General features: G+C 43.7%; 1 protein-coding gene across 13 annotated transcripts in view; it reads left to right on the top strand.

Moving 5' to 3' along the window:
- LOC118363609 (LIM and calponin homology domains-containing protein 1-like) overlaps nucleotides 1-21,158 on the top strand; it is a 160,025-nt gene that overhangs the window by 120,805 nt on the left and 18,062 nt on the right. For 8 of the 13 annotated variants that reach the window (XM_052488443.1, XM_052488439.1, XM_052488437.1 and 5 more), the window contains 5 exons: nucleotides 4,504-4,801; nucleotides 8,393-8,719; nucleotides 12,610-13,044; nucleotides 14,433-14,471; nucleotides 20,989-21,115. In XM_052488443.1, coding sequence (XP_052344403.1) covers nucleotides 4,504-4,801; nucleotides 8,393-8,719; nucleotides 12,610-13,044; nucleotides 14,433-14,471; nucleotides 20,989-21,115 — 1,226 coding nt within the window. The remainder of the gene's footprint in view (nucleotides 1-4,503; nucleotides 4,802-8,392; nucleotides 8,720-12,609; nucleotides 13,045-14,432; nucleotides 14,472-20,988; nucleotides 21,116-21,158) is intronic. The other 5 variants (XM_052488438.1, XM_052488445.1, XM_052488444.1 and 2 more) reach the window with 5 other exon arrangements.

Genomic DNA, 21,158 nt, shown 5'->3' with positions numbered 1-21,158 from the left:
CAACATGAGCGGTGCAAAATGGAGCGTTGCAAAATGGAGTGATAGCCTTCCTTCTTCAAGATCCCTTTTACCCTGTACAAATCTCCCACCAAAAGCACCCCCAGACCATCACATTGCCCCCACCATGCTTGACAGAAGGTGTCAAGCACTTCTCCAGTATCTTTTAAAAAAATTTATGCGTCTCACGAATGTTCTTCTTTGTGATCCGAACACCTGAAGCTTTATTTATTTATTTCAAACATTTTTTTTTTTATTGAATATCCAAAACATACAATATACTTGCAGTGAAGCCGCTCAACAACGACATCATACCAGTCATCCTACCAGTTATCCAACAGACTCCCATTCAGAGTGACACACAGAAGCATCCAGGGTCAATGGGCACATTGACAGATCTCTCACTGTGCCAAAAATGTGAACATGAGTGTTGCAAAATACAATATACCCCCCCCCACACACACCCCAATAGCTGTCCCTCTACCATTCGAGACCCCTCCCACAGCCCCCTAAAAATAAAATTAATTCCATTCCCCACCCCCAAGAACCCCCAATGCACCAACAACGAAGAGAACTAAAGGGAATTAGCTTCGTTTTTCATTTCTAATGATCAATTAGCCTTTTAAAATTATATACTTGGATTAGCTAACACAACGTGGTATTGGAACACGGGAGTGATGGTTGCTGATAATGGGCCTCTGTACGCCAATGTAGATATTCCATTAAAAATATGCCGTTTCAAGCTACAATAGTAATTTACAACTTTAACAATGTCTTCACTGTATTTCTGATCAATTTGATGATATTTTAATGGACAAAAAAAATTGCTTTTCTTTCAAAAACAAGGGAATCTCTAAGTGACCCCAAACTTTTGAAAGGTCGGGTAAGTTCAAGGGATTTTAATGCCTGAGTTTTTCCGCATGCCCGACGTGTTTTAAAGTTAATTTCTTAAAAGTTTGCTTGTCCAAAATGCACACACAACGACCCTGATACACACACACTCACACCAGCACATGCTTTAGTACTAACATATGTGACCCCATGGTATCATACAGAAAGATAAAGAAACACGGGAACCTACAATATTGAGATGCAGGTATGGCATTGACCCATTGTCCAAGATTTCTCATACAGGTCTTTACAGTAGTGATGTCCCGATATGACATTTTTGGCCAATACCGATATTCAATATTTTCATTGCCAAAAAAACACGATAACGATATTAAAAATGTTTAGCGGCCTTTTAAGCATTCTAGTACAGTTAAATAGTTAACACACACACATGCACGCAGTGGTCTAAGGCACTGTATCTCAGTGTAAGTGGCATCACTGCAGCCCCTGGTTTGAAACCAGGCTGTATCACATCCGGCCATGATTGGGAGTCCCATAGGGCAGCGCACAATTGGCCCAAGCGTCATCCGGGTTTGGCTGGGGTAGGCCGTCATTGTAAATAAAAATTTGTTCTTAACTGGCTTGCCTAGCTAATTAAGGTTACAAGGTTCTGTGGGTGTCACCGAATAGACTGACACCCTATTACATTGCTTCACATTCCACCCTTGTTTGACATTATATAGTCTAAATATGGCATGATTCCGCCAATTGTAACCTTTGGCATCACTTTCGAGGTACTTTTATTTTGAAGGCAGACCGCAAATTCCATTATTGTGCCTAATCCTTATTGTGGCTAGCTTTACAACACATAACCCGTTCTGGTCGAGCATCACGAGCCAGATGAAGCTAGCTGGCTGCTTATAACGTTAGCTTTGGGCAACAGGAATAAGTAGCTGACTAGCTATTTATTTCCATGAACTGAATTTCAATAGGCGAGCAACAAGTGGCTACCTAGCTAATAGTTACTCACAAGGATTCCTAAATCATTGCTAAGAATAATGAAAATGACTGCAGTTTCTACTGGTCATTGTTTTCAGGCTGGTTGTATTGGTGCTAGCTAGGTACCAAGCTAAAGCTAACTAGCGACCCCAGAAGTTGCGGTCGAACAAATAGTGCTTTATTACCAACGCAGTATTGCAAACACATCGTTCGTGGCCGGTGTTTGCTTGTTTGCAGACTTGTTTGTACAGCACTGACTGTGCTACTGATAGCAGTGGTGGCGCTTAGCTTGCACGTGCAAATTCAGAACTCACAACATTCTATAATAGAACTGTTATTTGACGTGTCAAATTAAAAGCATATTTAACGCGTCGAATAGTGTTATTTGGCCTGTCAGTTATTTGGCGTGTGATTTGACGTGTATCTTTTTTGACACTTAAAGACCCAAACACCATTCCATAGTTTGTTGGTTGTGAAGCTAATAGCAGTGCCGCTATCACTGTGGAACTCCAGTAGGGTAACATCTGAAGAATAACGCACCTGGTAGTGTGTACTGGTGCTCGACCAGTCGGCGAAAGCCAACATCACTCACAACAGATTGTCAAGGGGCAATGAATTACATTATCTTGCCGTTAATGGTTTTCACCTTTGAGTTGTCTTGCTGAAATGTTCTTACTCATTCAAATGACTGCTCGACTTGTTGACTGCTCGATCCACACAGCAGATATTGTGGGCTAGGTTAGGAATGTTGTGTTGCACGTGTAGTGCAACATTTTACGTGGCGTCATTACGTCATGTACCTACGTTATATATGTATGCACGTCAGCTTTGACATCGGTTTGCACATCGGCGTTAAACTAGACATCGGGCCGATACCGATGATGGCATTTTTAGCTAATATCGGACGATTCCGATATGTTCACCAATATATCATGCATCCCTACTTTACAGTGTATGGTACCATGGTGCACGCTTGTTAACAGTAGACCACATGTCAGTCAATATGGGCTGCATGCATGAGTGGCACCTGCTTCAGTTGAAGCAGTTGAATGGTCAAACCCCTCTACTTTAGAATCAATGGTCAGTTTGAAGCAGAAGTAGCTTGATGCCTCTTTCTAGCCTTGATCCTACCATAAAGTCAATCTTTGCATCACAAATGGCACCCAATAGCACATTACTTTTGACCAGGATCCATAAGGCTCTCGTCAAAAATAGTGCACTATGTATGGGGAATAGAGTGCCATTTGGGAAGCAGAAATCTCTACACACTTAGAAAAAAGGGTTCCAAAAGGGTTATTTGGTTTTCCCTATAGGATAACCCTTTTTGTTTCCAGGTAGAACCCTTTTGGGTTCCATGTAGAACCCTCTGTGGAAATAGTTCTACATTGAACCCAAAAAGCTTCTTTCTGGAACCAAAAATGGTTCTTCAAAGGGTTCTCCTATGGGGACAGCCGAAGAACCCTTTTAGGTTCTAGATAGACTTAAACTCTTAGAATAAAAAGTACTCAGTGAACTGGTTGACTCTAGAAGATTCAGTCTCAGCAACAGTGAATGTGACAAACAGAGGAGATTGTGTGCTTGACCTAACCTATCTCACAGAGTGTACGTGGTAGGGAAGGGTGGGATACTAGGAACACATGTGGTGAACATCTTGGGGAGGAATCTACGTGGTGGAGCAGGGGGGAGACCTTGAGGGATGCGCTTCAGCATGACCAGGTGTTACTGCAGACAGAAAAAGCTGATATTGTGGCAAACATTTTCATCAAATGCATTCTTTTCAACCGTGCGGTGCAATTAAGTGCCTTTGAGTTTGCGAAAGAGTAAACTCTTAAAGATGATTGATATTGTATGTGCTGTCTAATGCCCTTCAAATACTGGTATTCCAACAATTTTCGGTTGATTTATGGTTGCAAGAGCAATGCTAAAGTATCTGCCTTAGCCCATAAAAGGTTTACTGTACATTTTGTTTGAGAAAACCCGGTAAGGTGCATAGGTGGTTAAAACGTTACTTCACTGCTAGACCGGCAAGTCACATTATCATCTAGGCCATGTCCTGGGGGACTCCTGAATGTTCTTTCATTCTGATTCTTGTGGTTTATTTCCTGTTATACAGTCTATGGCTATTTCAGACTCAGAGCTCTTAAAGGGACAATCTAGAAGATGTCTTGCTGTTCAATTGTCCATTTTAGTGAGGATATATAACCATTAGGATGTTTCTAGCTTACCTGTGGACTACTTTCAGTAACATCTGTCCAATTTCAGAGGTCAGTGATTGGATAGCATAATTGAAATGAAAACCAATGAAAGTGGCCCGATTGTGAAACACTAGCTAGGTTTCCATCCAATTTGAGACAGATTATTAGAAAACTTAATTCATGTTAATTCTTGCTTCCATCGAAACTGACTTTATGTACACTACGTGATGACGTGGTGCACATAAACACTTTTGCGCTAAAGTTATCATGTACTGATTAAAAAAACAAATTCAATGCAGTTTGTCACACAAACTGTTGCGATAAATGGCAAATGTGTGCATGCTCTCTAAACAACAGTTCGCTTATTAAGTTGACAGGTTTAGGTGAGATGGATAAGAGCAAGCATGGTTTTAAGCAAATGAGAAGGTCTCAATGAAGACGGATCAAAAGTCAAAGTCTCTCCCTCTCTTGCACCCACCAGGCCGCGGCAGCGACTCAGAGTCCGACGTCGGACCCCACGGGGGCAGGAAGCTGCCGGACGTGCGCAAGGATGACATGCTGGCACGGCGGACCTCGGTGAGCGAGCCCAGAGTGATGGTGCCCTTCAACCAGTACCTGCCCAACAAAAGCAATGCCAGTGGCTACATGCCCACACCGCTGCGCCGGAAGAGGGGCGACCGTGAGGGTCGGGAGGAGGACGGTGGCCGAGGCGGGGGCGGGGGCGACCGCAAGAGCTGGAGTACCGCCACCTCGCCCATAGGAAGCAATAGACCCTTCAGGTGAGCATTGGTGATGCAGTTGTAGTAGTGGTAGAAGTGATAGATTGAATGTTGTGGGAGTAGTAGGCTCTGTCCCAAGCAATGTATTGGATTCGAAGTGGAATGCTAGTATGGATATTGTATCATAGCCATGGTGTAATTTGTTAAATGTGTTGCTGGCCCTCTTTCCTCCGTGGGAAACACCTGCTACACTTTGACAGAACAATATAGACATGCCCAAGCCAATAGATAGTGTGAGGGGTTATTTCAATAGCAGTCGAAGGTCATCACTATACATATGCTGGTTGTAAATATTTGTCATACAGTATATTGAGAAAGTATTGTTCACTAAAGTGCTAACTGTTTTCAATCAATCCAAACGTTAGCCCAAAATGTTCACGCTAACAGCACTTTCTTTGGTACCATCGAGACAAAGCAAACTCGCTTATTCTTTCTTTTCTAGAAGTGTCTAGCTTTTATACGTATCACCGATATGTTGTTTCTTCCACCAGCCCTGACACAGCACTTTAAAAACAGCTACCTCCAGCCAATTTTCCTTCATATTGTAATTCCCCCATTGCACAAGGGAGACTGGGAATGTCCTGTCTGATGTGGAACACGCATGTTTAAGAAAAGGAAAAATAAAATAGAAAGTGTATAGTGGTGGCATGAAGGGATGGGCTGATGGAGACCAGATGTGTGTTTGGATTGGCCGAGACTGAAGCACTGAGAGAAAAGCCAGCAACTGGCGAGGCATTTGCTATTCAGACACAAATAGGTGACTACTAAAATGTGTGACCGATTTTTGCTACTATATGACTCGGTTGACAGAGTATTGAGGTTTTCATGAAACAAACATCTGACTTGTTCCGCTCATCTTGTAATATTTCAGTAGATGGCAAAAAAATATGTGTGTGTGTATGCATACGTTTGTGTGCGTGCTTGTGTGTGTGTGCGAGCACATATGTGCATAAGCTTGCATTGTGCACACACACTTGTACAGTCAAATATTTGGACACACCTACTCTTTCAAAGGGTTTTATTTATTTGTACTATTTTCGACATTGTAGGGTCATGTAGTATGTAGTAACCAAAAAAATGTTAAACAAATCTAAATATATTTTATATTTGAGATTCTTCAAAATAGACACCCTTTTGCCTTGAGGACAGCTTTGCACACTCTTGGCATTCTCTCAATCAGCTTGATGAGGTAGTCACCTGGAATGCCTTTCAATTAACAGGTGTGCCTTGTTAAAAGTTCATTTGTAGAATTTATTTCCTTCTTCATGCGTTTGAGCCAATTAGTTGTGTTGTGACAAGGTACGGGTAGTGTACAGAAGAACCCTATTTGGTAAAATACCAAGTCCATATTATGGCAAGAACAGAACAAATAAGCAAAGAGAAACGACAGCCCCTCATTACTTTAAGAAATGAAGGTCAATCAATCCAAAACATTTCAAGAACTTTTAAAGTTTCTTCAAGTGCAGTTGCAAAAACCATCAAGGGCTATGATGAAACTGTCTCTCATGAGGACCGCCACAGGAATGGAAGACCCTGAGTTACCTCTGCTGCAGAGAATACGTTCATTAGAGTTACCAGCCTCAGAAATTGCAGCCAAAATAAATGCTCCACAGAGTTCAAGTAACAGACACATCTCAACATCAACCGTTCAGAGGAGAACAGGCCTTCGTGGTTGAATTGCTGCAAAGATCCACCACTAAAGGACACCAATAATAAGAAGATACTTGCATGGGCCAAGAAACACGAGCAATGGACATTAAACCGGTGAATATCTGTCCTTTAGACTGAGTCCAAATTTGAGATTTTGGGTTCCAACCGCCTTGACTTTGAGACGCAGAGTAGGTGAACGGATGATCTCTGCATGTGTGGTTCCCACCCTGAAGCATGGAGGAGGTGTGATGGCAGGGGGGTGCTTTGCCGGTGACACTGCCAGTAATTTATTTAGAATTCAAGGCACACTTAACCAGCATGGCTACCACAGCATTCTGCAGCGATACGCCATCTGGTTTGTGCTTAGTGGGACTATCATTTGTTTTTTAAGGACAGTGACCCAACACACCTCCAGGCTGTGTAAGGGCTATTTGACCAAGAAGGAGAGTGATGGAGTGCTGCATCAGATGACCTGGCCTCCACAATCATCTGACCTCAACCCAATTGAGATGGTTTGGCATGAGTTGGACTGCAGAGTGAAGGAAAAGCAGCCAACAAGTGCTCAGCACGAAGTTCTCAGCTCCTTCAGCACTGTTGGAAAAGCATTGCAGGTGAAGCTGGTTGAGAGAATGCCAAGAGTGTACAAAGCTGTCATCAAGGCAACGGGTGGCTACTTTGAAGAATCTGAAATATAAAATATATTTGGATTTGTTTACCACTTTTTTGGTTACTCCATGATTCCATATGTGTTATTTCATAGTTTTTATGTCTTCACTATTATTCTACAATGTAAAAAATAGTAAAAAATAAAAAATAAAAACCCTTGATTGAGTAGTTGTGTCCAAACTTTTGACTGGTATTGTACGTACGAGTGTGTGTATGTGTGTGCGTGTGCATGTGTGTGTGTATTTATTTACTCTAGACATCACCTACTAAATTGGGCCTTTGCTCCTGTATCTGACCTTGTTGACATGGCTTGGTTTGATATTAATCTCATTAGGTTAAACCTGACTTTTGCAATAACACCTACACACCACTCTCACACCGATGATACAGGCTTCTCAATAAGGAGGAGGGATGACCTTCTTCGAGCCCGGAAGCATTCAGCAGAAATCATCTTTCCTCTACGTGTGTGTGTGTGTGTGTGTCTTCATGTGCAAGGTTGAAATTGGAAAGAGTTAAACCTGTCATTGGAAGTGAATAAGGCACAAGTGTGTGTGTGTGTGTGTGTGTGTGTGTGTGTGTGTGTGTGTGTGTGTGTGTGTGTGTGTGTGTGTGTGTGTGTGTGTGTGTGTGTGTGTGTGTGTGTGTGTGTGTGTGTGTGTGTGTGTGTGTGTGTGTGTGTGTGTGTGTGTGTCGGTGCACATAAGTCTAAACCTGCATGTGGGTGTGTAAGGTCACACCATACCTATCTGAGTACGTCCATGACTACTATATGTGTCCATATGTCAGTGTATTCTTGTGCGAGTGTGTATTTGTGCTTGCGCTTGCATGACATCATGAGATTGGCCTGAGCTTCTTACTGAGGTCACCGGGTCCCTGACTGACCAATACCGACCGGTACATTATCCTTCGTTCAGCTGGGGTTCTCTTTTTCAGTGACTGTTCAAATTATTTGAGATTGTGTCATTATCACATGTGATGTTTGTTTTTGTTTTCTTCTTTCTTTGCTCCTCCTCCTTTTTCCCCCTTTCCCACCGGGCATGTTTCCATTGGTGTGTTGGGGTTTCTATTTACTACTCCCATTGTCGTTGTCCACATGACCACACTCTGTGGCTGGCTTTTGTGGTAACGGCTGTGTGTTTCACGTATGTGTTGTGGCTTTGGTTTGTGCTGTGTTGTGTCGTACCACCTGTGTCGTGGTTGCATGTTGGTGTTGTTGGGATTGCCCCTTGTGTGCGTGCGTGCGTGCGTGCGTGTGTGCGTGCGTGTGTATAACAGTCCGACTGAACTCCCAACCCTAGAAGTACCTCCAGTTGTAGCCGCTATAGAGTCCCCATCCCCCAAGCTTCAAGCCCAACCCCTTCCCAAACCACAGAATCAGTCAGAAGAAGAACACAGGAACGAGGAAGAAGAGAAGGAGGAAGAAATGGAGGGGAGGAAAGAGGAGGAAGGGAAGCTGTCTCCGGCATGCACTTGGAGGCAGGAGTGGACGGAGAGGGAGGAGGAATATGAACGTCACCCCTACAACCCCCCTCAACACTCACAGACCCCCACACTCACCCACGGGGAGACGGCTATACACCTGACTGGGACTGCTGAGCAAAGGTGCCAATCACAGTATGCCCTAACCCCTGAAGCCTAAATCCTACCCCTTGTCCCAACCCAACAACCCCCAGGCAAAAGTGTTTCCATTTAATAACCCCCTCAACCGAAAAATCCCCAGACAAAAGACTTTCCCGTAAAGATGCTATTGGCTCATCAAGCCACGGTTCCAATGACCCCAACTTAATGAAACCTTTGCCCCAATCTTAGAACATTTTAAAGCTTACACTGTTTTGGTGAGGACACCTTTAAACATGCCCTTGCAGACACTTAAGGTATTTTGCAGACAACTATTTACACAAACTCTGGGGGATTCAGTAAACTGTTTCGTAAGAGTTTAACTTTGCTTGTTATTTTTTGACAGAGACATGACTGATGCTCATTTGGGCCCATTTGTGAGTTGAATTTGGATCCACTCTATGGATATGTCTGCTCTCTCTGGCCTCACTGATATCTGAAAACCTGGCTTGTCACTATTTTGTCTGACTAACGACACTCTAAAGTGGAAATATGACTTGTGTATAGGGCATGTTCCAAGTCTTGTGTCTTAAATGGCATCCTATTTCTGATATAGGGCAGTAGGAGGCTCTGGTCAAAAGTAGTGCACTATATAGGGAGCATGGTGCCATTTAGAACACACAAAAATAGTTATTCTGGGGATGTCCGAGGAGCTTTCCAAACATAAGCGTTGCTGTGGTGCACTGCTTTTGTTGGTGTTGGACACACAGCTGCCCTCTCGTTCCATGTGAAAACCAAGCCCAGACGTTCGTGGTTTCGATGTTTGCCAGGAGTCTGCTGTTTGCGATGTTTGTGGTCTTCTTTATTTTGGACGAGTCTTCCTATGTGTTTCTGGCAGATCTATTGACATACACAAACTGGTCAAAGGTTTTAGAACACCTACTCATTCAAGGGTTTTTCTTTATTTTTACTATTGTAGAATAATAGTGAAGACATCAAAACTATGAAATAACGCACATGGAATTATGTAGTAACCAAAAAAAGTGTATATTTTAGATTTGAGATTCTTCAAATAGCCACCCTTTGCTTTGGTCACAGTTTTGCACACTCTTGGCATTCTCTCAACCAGCTTCATGATGTAGTCACCTGGAATGCATTTTAATTAACAGGTGTGCCTTGTCAAAAGTTCATTTGTGGAATTTATTTCCTTCTTAATGTGTTTGAGCCAATCAGATGTGATGTGACAAAGAAGGGGGGGAATACTATTGTTTGTCTATTGTTGTGACTTAGATGAAGATCAGATCTAATTTTATGACCAATTTATGCAGAAATCCAGATAATTCCAAAGGGTTCACATGTTTTTTCTTGCCACTGTATATGGCAAATAGAACTCAAAACTGGATGGTGTATAGAGATAGAAGAGAGAGGTTGAAGATATCTGAAGGATGGGAGTAGAAACAAACAAAAGATGACTAATGTAAAGTATGCTGTGTCCGTAAAATGTATATAGTATGTATAAGCTGGATGTAGAAGCCTAAGGGTTGGTGTCCATTAGTTTACTACAATTACAGGGGTGGTGGTAGGTTTAGGGAAAGTAATGAAGGAATATATATATACACTGCTCAAAAAAATAAAGGGAACACTTAAACAACACAATGTAATGGATGGAGGCGCTACCAGGAGACGTGGAGGAGGCCGTAGGAGGGCAACAACCCAGCAACAGGACCTTTGTGCAAGGAGGAGTAGGAGGAGCACTGCCAGAGCCCTGCAAAATGACCTCCAGCAGGCCATAAATGTGCATGTGTCTGCTCAAACAGTCAGAAACAGACTCCATGAGGGTGGTAATGAGGGCCCGATGTCCACAGGTGGGGGTTGTGCTTACAGCCCAACACCGTGCAGGACGTTTGGCATTTGCCAGAGAACACCAAGATTGGCAAATTCGCCACTGGCGCCCTGTGCTTTTCACAGATGAAAGCAGGTTCACACTGAGCACATGTGACAGACATGACAGAGTCTGGAGACGCCGTGGAGAACGTTCTGCTGCCTGCAACATTCTCCAGCATGACCGGTTTGGCGGTGGGTCAGTCATTGTGTGGGGTGGCATTTCTTTGGGGGGCCGCACAGCCCTCCATGTGCTCGCCAGAGGTAGCCTGACTTCCATTAGGTACCGAGATGAGATCCTCAGACCCCTTGTGAGACCATATGCTGGTGCGGTTGGCCCTGGGTTCCTCCTAATGCAAGACAATGCGGCTGGAGTGTGTCAGCAGTTCCTGCAAGAGGAAGGCATTGATGCTATGGACTGGCCCGCCCGTTCCCCAGACCTGAATCCAATTGAGCACATCTGGGACATCATGTCTCGCTCCATCCACCAACGCCACATTGCACCACAGACTGTCCAGGAGTTGGCGGATGCTTTTGTCCAGGTCTGGGAGGAGATCCCTCAGGAGACCATCCGCCACCTCATCAGGAGCATGCCCAGGTGTTGTAGGCAGGTCATACAGGCACGTGGAGGCCACACACACTACTGAGCCTCGTTTTGACTTGTTTGAAGGACATTACATCAAAGTTGGATCAGCCTGTAGTGTGGTTTTCTACTTTAATTTTGAGTGTGACTCCAAATTCAGCCCTCCATGGGTTGATACATTTGATTTCCATTGATAATTTGTGTGTGATTTTGTTGTCAGCACATTCAACTATGTAAAGAAAGTATTTAATAAGTATTTAATAAGAATATTTCATTCATTCAGATCTAGGATGTGTTATTTTAGTGTTCACTTTATTTTTTTGAGCAGTGTATATTACAAATATATATACTACTTGGAGAGAAAAAAATAATATATATATATATATATGGTGGATTGGAAATTCTGCAGACATTTACATTAATAGAACCCACAATCTACTTGAAATATTAAAGCTGAACCACTCCCTAATTTTTATTTTTTACATTTTGTGAAAATCCCCCAAATCATGGTGTTTTTGGCATAGGTTTCGTGAGTAATCACTCATGTGGTCCTTAGAATGTATATTTGGGGTTTGCCAGAGCAGCTTAGATATAGCCAATACTTTCTTTGTGAGTCAATACTGTTTTTTTCTGCTTTCGTTCACAAACCTATGTTCCACATCTAATGTCTCACTGGGCGAAAACTGTTTGAATCAACATTGCTTCCACGTCATTTTCACCCAACTTTGAACCTAAATCCAATGACATGGTGCCATTTTTTGTTGATTTCACGTTGAATCGAGGTTGGCAACTTATGTTGGCAACTCAACCAAATGTAAATCAAAACTAGATGTTGAACTGACATCTGTGCCCATTGGGGTGAGTTCCGAGACAAAGCCAAGGTCTTTATATTATGACCAGGGATAGGCACGGTTAATCGAATATCCGGATATCTAAGCAATATCTTTGATTACTTGAGTGCGTGTTCATTTGGAGAGAAATAAATGCTAGGCCTGTTTTGACATAAATTAAATTACACAATCCTTGTGACATTGTTACCTCATATACAATGACATTTGCAATACTTAATTTGATTAAACAAACTTTGAATGTACTGTGTTGAGCTACAGCTGCGCATTTAGAGCTCTGGTCTGCCCTGACATCGGTATGCTATTTTCCCCACTTCAGATATCAATTACAGACACGCACCAAACAGAGTTTCCACAAAACCTGACACAGATCAATGCAAAAACACTCAACAGAAAACCTTTTTGTAACAGAATCAGTTCTATCATGGCGAAAATCAGATTTCTCTTTCACTGTTCTTTTTAACCAAAAACTAAGGAGAAAAGCAACATTCTGCTGTTTTAAAATAACTTTGAATATCCAGATATCCCCAAAAATGTAATGATATTATTTGAATAGTGAAATCATGTCAAATGGCCTTCCTTAATTACAACCTTGGTCAATGCTAACCAAACCACTCTCTCAGCAGTACCCCCGCCCGCTCATGCTCCGAGGAACTATACCGCCTGTCGTCTGTGACAACCAGCCCCATGACGACCTCCATCGTCGTGACGAGCCCCCCCAGCGCTGGGGACAGCCCGGAAACAACCAGGAAGTTCCCTCCCCCTCCCCTTATGGACAGGGAGGAGGCAGGTCCAAAGAAGGTGGGGTTGGCTATATCCCTGGCGACAGACACCGGGAGGAACAACGACATGTGGGCTCGCCACGCCCTTACCTCGCCAAAACACAGCAGCACTACCGGTCCAAGCCAGTTCCTGCCTGTTCCTGCAGCCAGGTTAACCACCACACTGATGGTCGCCTGCCAGGGTCGCATGGGCAAGTCGGAGGTTGAAGGTCGCGAGGGCGACAAACCGGCGGTGGCGAGACGTCCATCTTGGCTTGACGATGACCTCCAGCCAATGTGAGCCTGTCGTCCATTGACTAGGATTGAGTGACCGATACGAAATTCTCTGTTGTCTAAGAGAGGAGCATCACACCTTAATAGCCATAACTTATTGGGTTTCTCCCAGCCTACACAGATCAGATACTGGGAACTACATTACCCATGATCTTTCAGAAGACATTTAGAAATCCTGCCTCGTAAGCATGCGGCCGTGACCTCGAGCAGTGATGCACACCTCTGGATGGCATATGTGAAAATTGCATGACCTTTCGCAAGTGGCAGAATTAGATAATTTCAGCTGCTTTGACCCGAGCAGGCTAAGGAAAGAGTTTAAAGTCTGAATGAAGTGTGTTGCTTTTGGATGCATGGAAGCTAATACTTTCTTTTTAGTATTTGATTTGTTCATTCGGGTTTTTCTATTTTTGAGCATGTGAGCAAGACATGGCGGTGACCTGTCATAGATGTGACCTTTTAATAACCTTGCATGATGACCTTTGACATTGACCTTTTCCAAAACACACTGTTTGAAGCAACTCCCTCAAAAACGACACTGGTAGTAGTAGAAAATGTATTTTCGCTCTCTGTATGGCAGACATGACAAATACATACAGCCCATTAAACAATATATTTGCTTTCCACTTCATAAGACCTCTCTTCACTGGGTCTCCTGCTTTCTTGTGGCCAGTCTTAATAGGACCACAAGCCACATTTTCACTCACACCCTTCCCAACATCAGAAATCCAGCTTTAAAAGCTCTCTCTGACCCTAGAACTTAATCCCAAACCTGGTTAGCCCAAACCGCCTATTTGGGTATCGTGGTCGCAAAAGTTGACGAACCCCAGCTTTGAAGATGGGTTATGAGCAGGCTAATAAAAGATGCATGCTTTGATTGATAGTTTTGTTTTAGACTGCGCCATGAGATCATTTCCATCTGCGCCACACAATATGCTGTAGAGGCCTATATTAGTGCAGTGAATTCAGTGGTTTTTCTCCCAAGTACTCAGCTGGCTGTATTTTTGACTAGAGCGCCACCTTGTGTTCAAATGGACACTTTTTATTAACTTGGATCCGCAGATCTTGTTGTCTTAAATGTTTTGCCATTTAAGACAGCAATTACTGACTTTTAAATAACACTAAACCTCCAGCATCTCATTAAGCATGCACGCTCGTTTTCTAAGAACTCATACTGTTGTCAACGGTAACCCACACAAGTACATTAAGCCTAGAGGTGTTTTTAACACGCCCCCCTATATTCCATCACACTTTTTTTTTGTTATACTATTCTCATGTCTGTATATATTGCATTGTGTAGTTGTGGGCTCGTGTCTGTATATATTGCATTGTGTTGTAATTGTGTGTTTGTTCATTGGTGTTTGTGCTCTCTCTCCATGTCTCTGCTTTCGTAGATTCAGTCACAGAGCTGCTAGTGTATCAGATGACCCAGAGTAAGTGGTTCTTTGTTACCCATCGGAAACACATGCCTGCCCTGCTAAACCACACCTGCTTTGTATGCACAGATCCCTAGAGCGCAGCCTCTAGACATTTCTAGTAGATCTGTAAGGAGCTGATAGGTTTAAGCAATATGGTGGAAACTCTGACCTTACTGGACTTGTAAGCATATTGCACCCATCCGATCCGTTCAGATATACGAGAAGTGGAGCGGGACTAGCGGTTGCCTTTCAAATGTGTTTTTAACCAGCTTCGGGTTATCTGCGTGCCTCACGCTCGCACACACAAAAGCAAGCGTTGGAACTCGAGACGTGCCTCACCGAGTCACTTTGTCTCTTCTATCCTACAAGGGTCTAATGTGGAATGGGATGTGCCTCTATCGCTCCCCTGTGTCTTGTGGAGAGCTCATAGTCTCGCAAACCCGACCCTAGGCAACAACAGTGACTAGGGTCCGTTTTCAGTGATGGACTCTTTTGGCGACTTCGCTAAGGGTAAAAAAAAAAAAGACAGACAACTTCAGACACACAACTCTCCCCCAAAAAATCACAAAGCAGACATGCCAGAACATTGTGATTTGAAACCAAAGTTTGCAGACACAAACGAGCCACTTGTGAAATGCACTCGCTAAAAACAACCTCCTTGACCGGCAAGTTACTATTTTGTATTTTATTCAAGTGGGTAAGGTAGTGACATAGGCAGAGAACTTAGGTCCTCTATGCCAAACTGACGTACTGTTACGTACAGACGTGTGAAGCGGGAACATTAGGAAATGGTGGGAGGCAACATGGATGTCTAGAGAGACGAGAGAGCTCACCATATGATGCATGTTGCATACACTCACACATAAGGACATGGACCATCACTGTAACGCCACTGTATGAGGCTCTCACTGTGATTCTCAAAATAAGACCTGGGTCAAATACTTGCAGAGTATGACTTTGATGCTCTGTGCTATTCTGTGGTTAGAGCATTGGACGAGTAACCGAAAGGTTGCAAGTTCAAATCCCCGAGCTGACAAGGTACAAAATCTGTCGTTCTGCCCCTGAACAGGCAGTTAACCCACTGGTCCTAGGCCGTCATTGAAAATAAGAATTTGTTCTTAACTGACTTGCCTTGTAAAATAAAATTAAAATAAATAGATAGGCTTCTATACTGTGTATACAATGAGCACCAATAGTATTGGGGCAGTGAACATTTTTGTTTTTGTTTTGTCTCTCTATCCAGGACTTTGGATTTGAAATGATACAATGAAATCACAGCACTTTTTGTACATAGCTCCCCCATTTTAGGGGACCAAAAGTATTGGGACAAATTCACTTATGTGCATTAAAGTAGTAGAAATTTAGGTATTTGGTCCCATATTCGCAATGACTATATACGCTGCTCAAAAAAATAAAGGGAACACTAAAATAACACATCCTGGATCTGAATGAATGACATATTCTTATTAAATAGTTTTTTTCTTTACATAGTTGAATGTGCTGACAACAAAATCACACAAAAATGTATCAACCCATGGAGGTCTGGATTTGGAGTCACACTCAAAATTAAAGTTGAAAACCAGACTACAGGCTGATCCAACTTTGATATAATGTCCTTAAAACAAGTCAAAATGAGGCTCAGTAGTGTGTGTGGCCTCCACGTGCCTGTATGACCTCCCTACAACGCCTGGGCATGCTCCTGATGAGGTGGCGGATGGTCTCTTGAGGGATCTCCTCCCATACCTGGACTAAAGCATCCGCCAACTCCTGGACAGTCTGTGGTGCAACGTGGCATTGGTGGATAGAGCGAGACATGATGTCCCAGATGTGCTCAATTGGATTCAGGTCTGGGGAACGGGCGGGCCAGTCCATAGCATCAATGCCTTCCTCTTGCAGGAACTGCTGACACACTCCAGCCACATGAGGTCGAGCATTGTCTTGCATTAGGAGGAACCCAGGGCCAACCGCACCAGCATATGGTCTCACAACGGGTCTGAGGATCTCATCTCGGTACCTAATGGCAGTCAGGCTACCTCTGGCGAGCACATGGAGGGCTGTGCGGCCCCCCAAAGAAATGCCACCACACACCATGACTGACCCACCGCCAAACCGGTCATGCTGGAGGATGTTGCAGGCAGCAGAACGTTCTCCACGCCGTCTCCAGACTCCAGTCACATCTGTCACGTGCTCAGTGTGAACCTGCTTTCATCTGTGAAGAGCACAGGGTGCCAGTGGCGAATTTGCCAATCTTGGTGTTCTCTGGCAAATGCCAAACGTCCTGCACGGTGTTGGGCTGTAAGCACAACCCCCATCTGTGGACGTCGGGCCCTCATACCACCCTCATGGAGTCTGTTTCTGACCGTTTGAGCAGACACATGCACATTTGTGGCCTGCTGGAGGTCATTTTGCAGGGTTCTGGCAGTGCTCCTCCTGCTCCTCCTTGCACAAAGGCGGAGGTAGCGGTCCTGTTGCTGGGTTGTTTCCCTCCTACGGCCTCCTCCGCGTCTCCTGGTAGCGCCTCCATGCTCTGGACACTACGCTGACAGACACAGCAAACCTTCTTGCCACAGCTCGCATTGATGTGCCATCCTGGATGAGCTGCACTACCTGAGCCACTTGTGTGGGTTGTAGACTCCGTCTCATGCTACCACTAGAGTGAAAGCACCGCCATCATTCAAAAGTGACCAAAACATCAGCCAGGAAGCATAGGAACTGAGAAGTGGTCTGGTCACCACCTGCAGAACCACTCCTTTATTGGGGTTGTCTTGCTAATTGCCTACCATTTCCACCTGCTGTCTATTCCATTTGCACAACAGCATGTGAAATGTATTGTCAATCAGTGTTGCTTCCTAAGTGGACAGTTTGATTTCAAGTGTGATTGACTTGGAGTTACATTGTGTTGTTTAAGTGCTCCCTTTATTTTTTTTTAACAGTGTATGTACCTTGTGACACTACAAATGTGTTAGATGCATTTGCTGTTTGTTTTGGTTGTGTTTCAACCAAAACAAAGTGCATTTATACCAATACTTTGTACAAAAAGTGCTGTAATTTCTATACAGTTCAATCGATATGGATTTTTAAAAATACCCTCATATTAAAGATCCACTATGCAAGGAATCGCTCCGCCATTTCCTGGTTGCTAATATTCTAATAGTTTGCCTGATTTTAGTTTATGTGAGAGAACAAGCAAGTATAGTGTAGATAATCATTGTAACATCTAAACCACTGGGTAATAATATACTTTCCATAACCAAAAAGATTGTATTCAAATAAAATAAAATCTAATTGTATTGGTCACATACACATATTTAGCAGATACTCCAACAGTGCAGCAGTATCTAACAGTTCACAACAATACACACTAATCTAAAAGTAAAATAATGGAATGAAGAAAGATATAAATATTAGATTGAGCAATGCCGGAGTGGCTTTGACTAAAATACAGTACAATAGAATACAGTATACATATGAGATGAGTAAAGCACTATGTAGACATTATTTAAACATTATTAAAGTGGCCAGTGATTCCAAGTCTATGCATATAGGGCAGCAGCCTCTAAGGTGCAGGGTTATGTAACCGGGTGGGAGCCGGCTAGTGGTGGCTATTTAACAGTCTGATGGCCTTGAGATTAAAGCTGTTTTTCAGTCTCTCTGTCCCAGCTTTGATGCACCTGTACTGACCTCGCCTTCTGGATGATAGCGGGGTGAACAGGCCATGACTAGGGTAGATGATGTCCTTGATGATCTTTTTGGCCTTCCTGTGACATCGGGTGCTGTAGGTGTCCTGGAGGGCAGGTAGTTTTCCCCCAGTGTTGAGTTGAGCAGACCACACCACCCTCTGGAGAGCCCTCCGGTAGCGGGCAGTGCAGTTGCTGTTCCAGGCAGTGATACAGCCCGACAGGATGCGCTCAATTGTGCATCTGTAAAGTTTGTGAGGGTTTTAAATTTCTTCAGCCTCCTGAGGTTGAAGAGGCACTGTTGCGTCTTCTTCCCCACACTGTCTGTGTGGGTGGACCGTTTCAAATCGTCAGTGATGTGTACGCAAAGCAACTTGAGGCTTTCCACCTTCTCCACTGAGGTCCTGTCGATGTGGATAGGGGCGTGCTCCGTCTGCTGTTTCCTGAAGCCCACGATCAGCTCCTTTGTTTTGTTGACGTTGAGGGAGAGGTTATTTTCCTGGCACCACTCTCCCAGGGCCCTCACCTACTCCCTGTAGACTATCTCGTCATTGTTGGTAATCAGGCCTAATACTTTTGTGTTGTCTGCAAACTTGATGAGTGGCCACGCAGTCATGGGTGAACAGGGAGTACAGGAGGGGGCTGAGCACGCACCTGTGGGGTCCCTGTGTTGAAGATCAGCAAAGTGGTGTTGTTTCCTACCTTCACCACCTGTGGGTGGCCCATCAGGAAGTCCAGGACCCTGTTGCACAGGGCGGGGTTCAGACCCAGGGCCTCGAGCTTAATGATGAGCTTGGAGGGTTCGATGGTGATGATTGCTGAGCAATGAACAGCATTCTTGTATTCTATGTAGCATTCCTTTTGTCCAGATAGGATAGGGCGGTGTGCAGTGCGATGACGATTGCATCATCTGTGGATCTATTGGGGAGGTAAGCAAATTGAAGTGGGTCTAGGGTGTCAGGTAAGGTACAGGTGATATGATCCTTAACTAGCCTCTCAAAGCACTTCATGATGACAGAAGTGAGTGGTATGGGGCGATAGACACTTAGTTCATTTACCTTTGCTTTCCTGCGACAGGAACAATGGTGGACATCTTGAAGCAAGTGGGGACAGCAGACTGGGATAGGGAGATATCGAATATGTCCGTAAACACACCAGGCAGCTGGTCTGCGCATGCTCTGAGGACGCGGCTAGGGATGCCGTCTGGGCCAGCAGCCTTACTCACGTCAGCCATGGAGAAGGAGAGCCCACAGTCCTTGGCAACTCCACTTTGTCTCTGTACTGATGTTTTGCCTGTTTTGATTGTCTTACGGAGGGAATAACTACACTGTTTGTATTCGGCCATATTCCCAGTCACCTTGCCATGGTTAAATGCAGTGGTTCACACTTTTTTTTTTTTTTATCTCCTAAACACTTCCTGATTAACTCAGTCACCGTATCCGTGTATTCATCAATGATATTCTCAGAGGCTACCAGGAACATATCCCAATCCGCGTGGTCAAAACAATCATTGAAGCATTGATTCCGATTGGTCAGACCAGCGTTGAATAGACCTTAGCACGGGTACTTCCTGTTTGAGTTTCTGCCTATAGGAAGGGTGGAGCAAGGGTGATCAGATTTGCCTAAGGGAGGTCGGGGGAGGGCCTTGTAAGAATTTCTAAAAGTTGAGTAGCGGTGGTCCAATGTTTTCCCAGCGCGAGTACTACAGCCAATGTGTTGGTAGAACTTCGGTAGTGTTTTGCTGTGGTTTCCAGTTTGCGTAAAGTCCAGCGTAGTTCTTTGAGGACCATCGAAGGTATCAGCTTGAAGGGGGAATATATATTTTCATCTGTTTGATGCTGGTGTACAAAACCAAAAGTAAAAGACAAAAGAATTATAATAATTTATGATGCAATTTGTAAATTTATTGGCCAAATTCACATAGAAATATGACTTATAGATCTGTCATTCTCATTGATAGCAAGTCTAAGAAGTGGTAGATCAGTTCTATGTGGGCTATTTCTATGCTTCCTGTTCTTATGTTTCATTTTTGCATTTTTAACATTCAGTATTGCACACCAGCTTCGAACAGCTTAAAATACAATATTTTTGGTTATGGAAAATATATTTCACAGTGGTTTAGATGATTCTCTACTCTATACTTGTTTTTTTCACATTAAAAAATGCCAGAGCTAGTTCTGCATAGTGCACATAGAACATATCTACAGCTACTTAGACTTGCTTTCAATGAGGATGACAGATCTATAACTCACATTTCTATGTGAATTTGGCCAGGTAGCCCCAAAAAGTTGCATATTGCCGCTTTAAAGCTGAGAGTCTGCACTTTAAACCTCATAGACATTGTATCATTTCAAATCCAAAAGGTGCTGGAGTACAGAGCCAAAACAACAACAAAAATGTATGACCTCACTGCATGACCTTTTGATGGCATGTTGCTTACTTGTGGTTATAATTTGCCTTTATTCACATTATCTCTGGTGCCTTCTGTTTTGCGTGGTTCACACTATGATACAAACTAATGGATACAGAACAATAATATCCTGTAGTATAATATTTGTGGTCGTGCAATGAGATGTATTGTCAGAGTAATAATGAGTTCCTTTTGGGTTCCTTTTGGGTGGACCACTTCAGTACCTATAGAAGTTGCATCCGTGAAGCGTTTGACCATCCAGCCTGTTTGACCTCGACCTTTCCTGGCTGAACTACGACAACTCCAGAGCTCCAGAAAACATCTTATGTGCCTGGAAATAAAAACACATATTTGTCCATACCGAATGCGTGACTCTTCTCCTAGTAAATTTGTTTAGAACTCCTCCCCCCTCTCATGTCTCTTTCCTCTCGTTTCTTTTTCTCAGGAGTGTGAGTATGATTGACGTGCGCTGTGAGGAGGACGCCAGCTTGCCGCACCACAGCCAGGTGCGCCACGAGCTCATGCACAACCAGTACAACATGATGAAGGAGGAAGAGGACCACTGGCAGGACGTAAGCACTCACACACAAACACACATACACACACACACACACA

Source organism: Oncorhynchus keta, chromosome 30, assembly GCF_023373465.1.
Source record: "Oncorhynchus keta strain PuntledgeMale-10-30-2019 chromosome 30, Oket_V2, whole genome shotgun sequence".
Taxonomy (NCBI): domain Eukaryota; kingdom Metazoa; phylum Chordata; class Actinopteri; order Salmoniformes; family Salmonidae; genus Oncorhynchus; species Oncorhynchus keta.
Note: the sequence above shows the minus strand (reverse complement) of the source record. Positions and strands in the feature narration are given on the sequence as shown.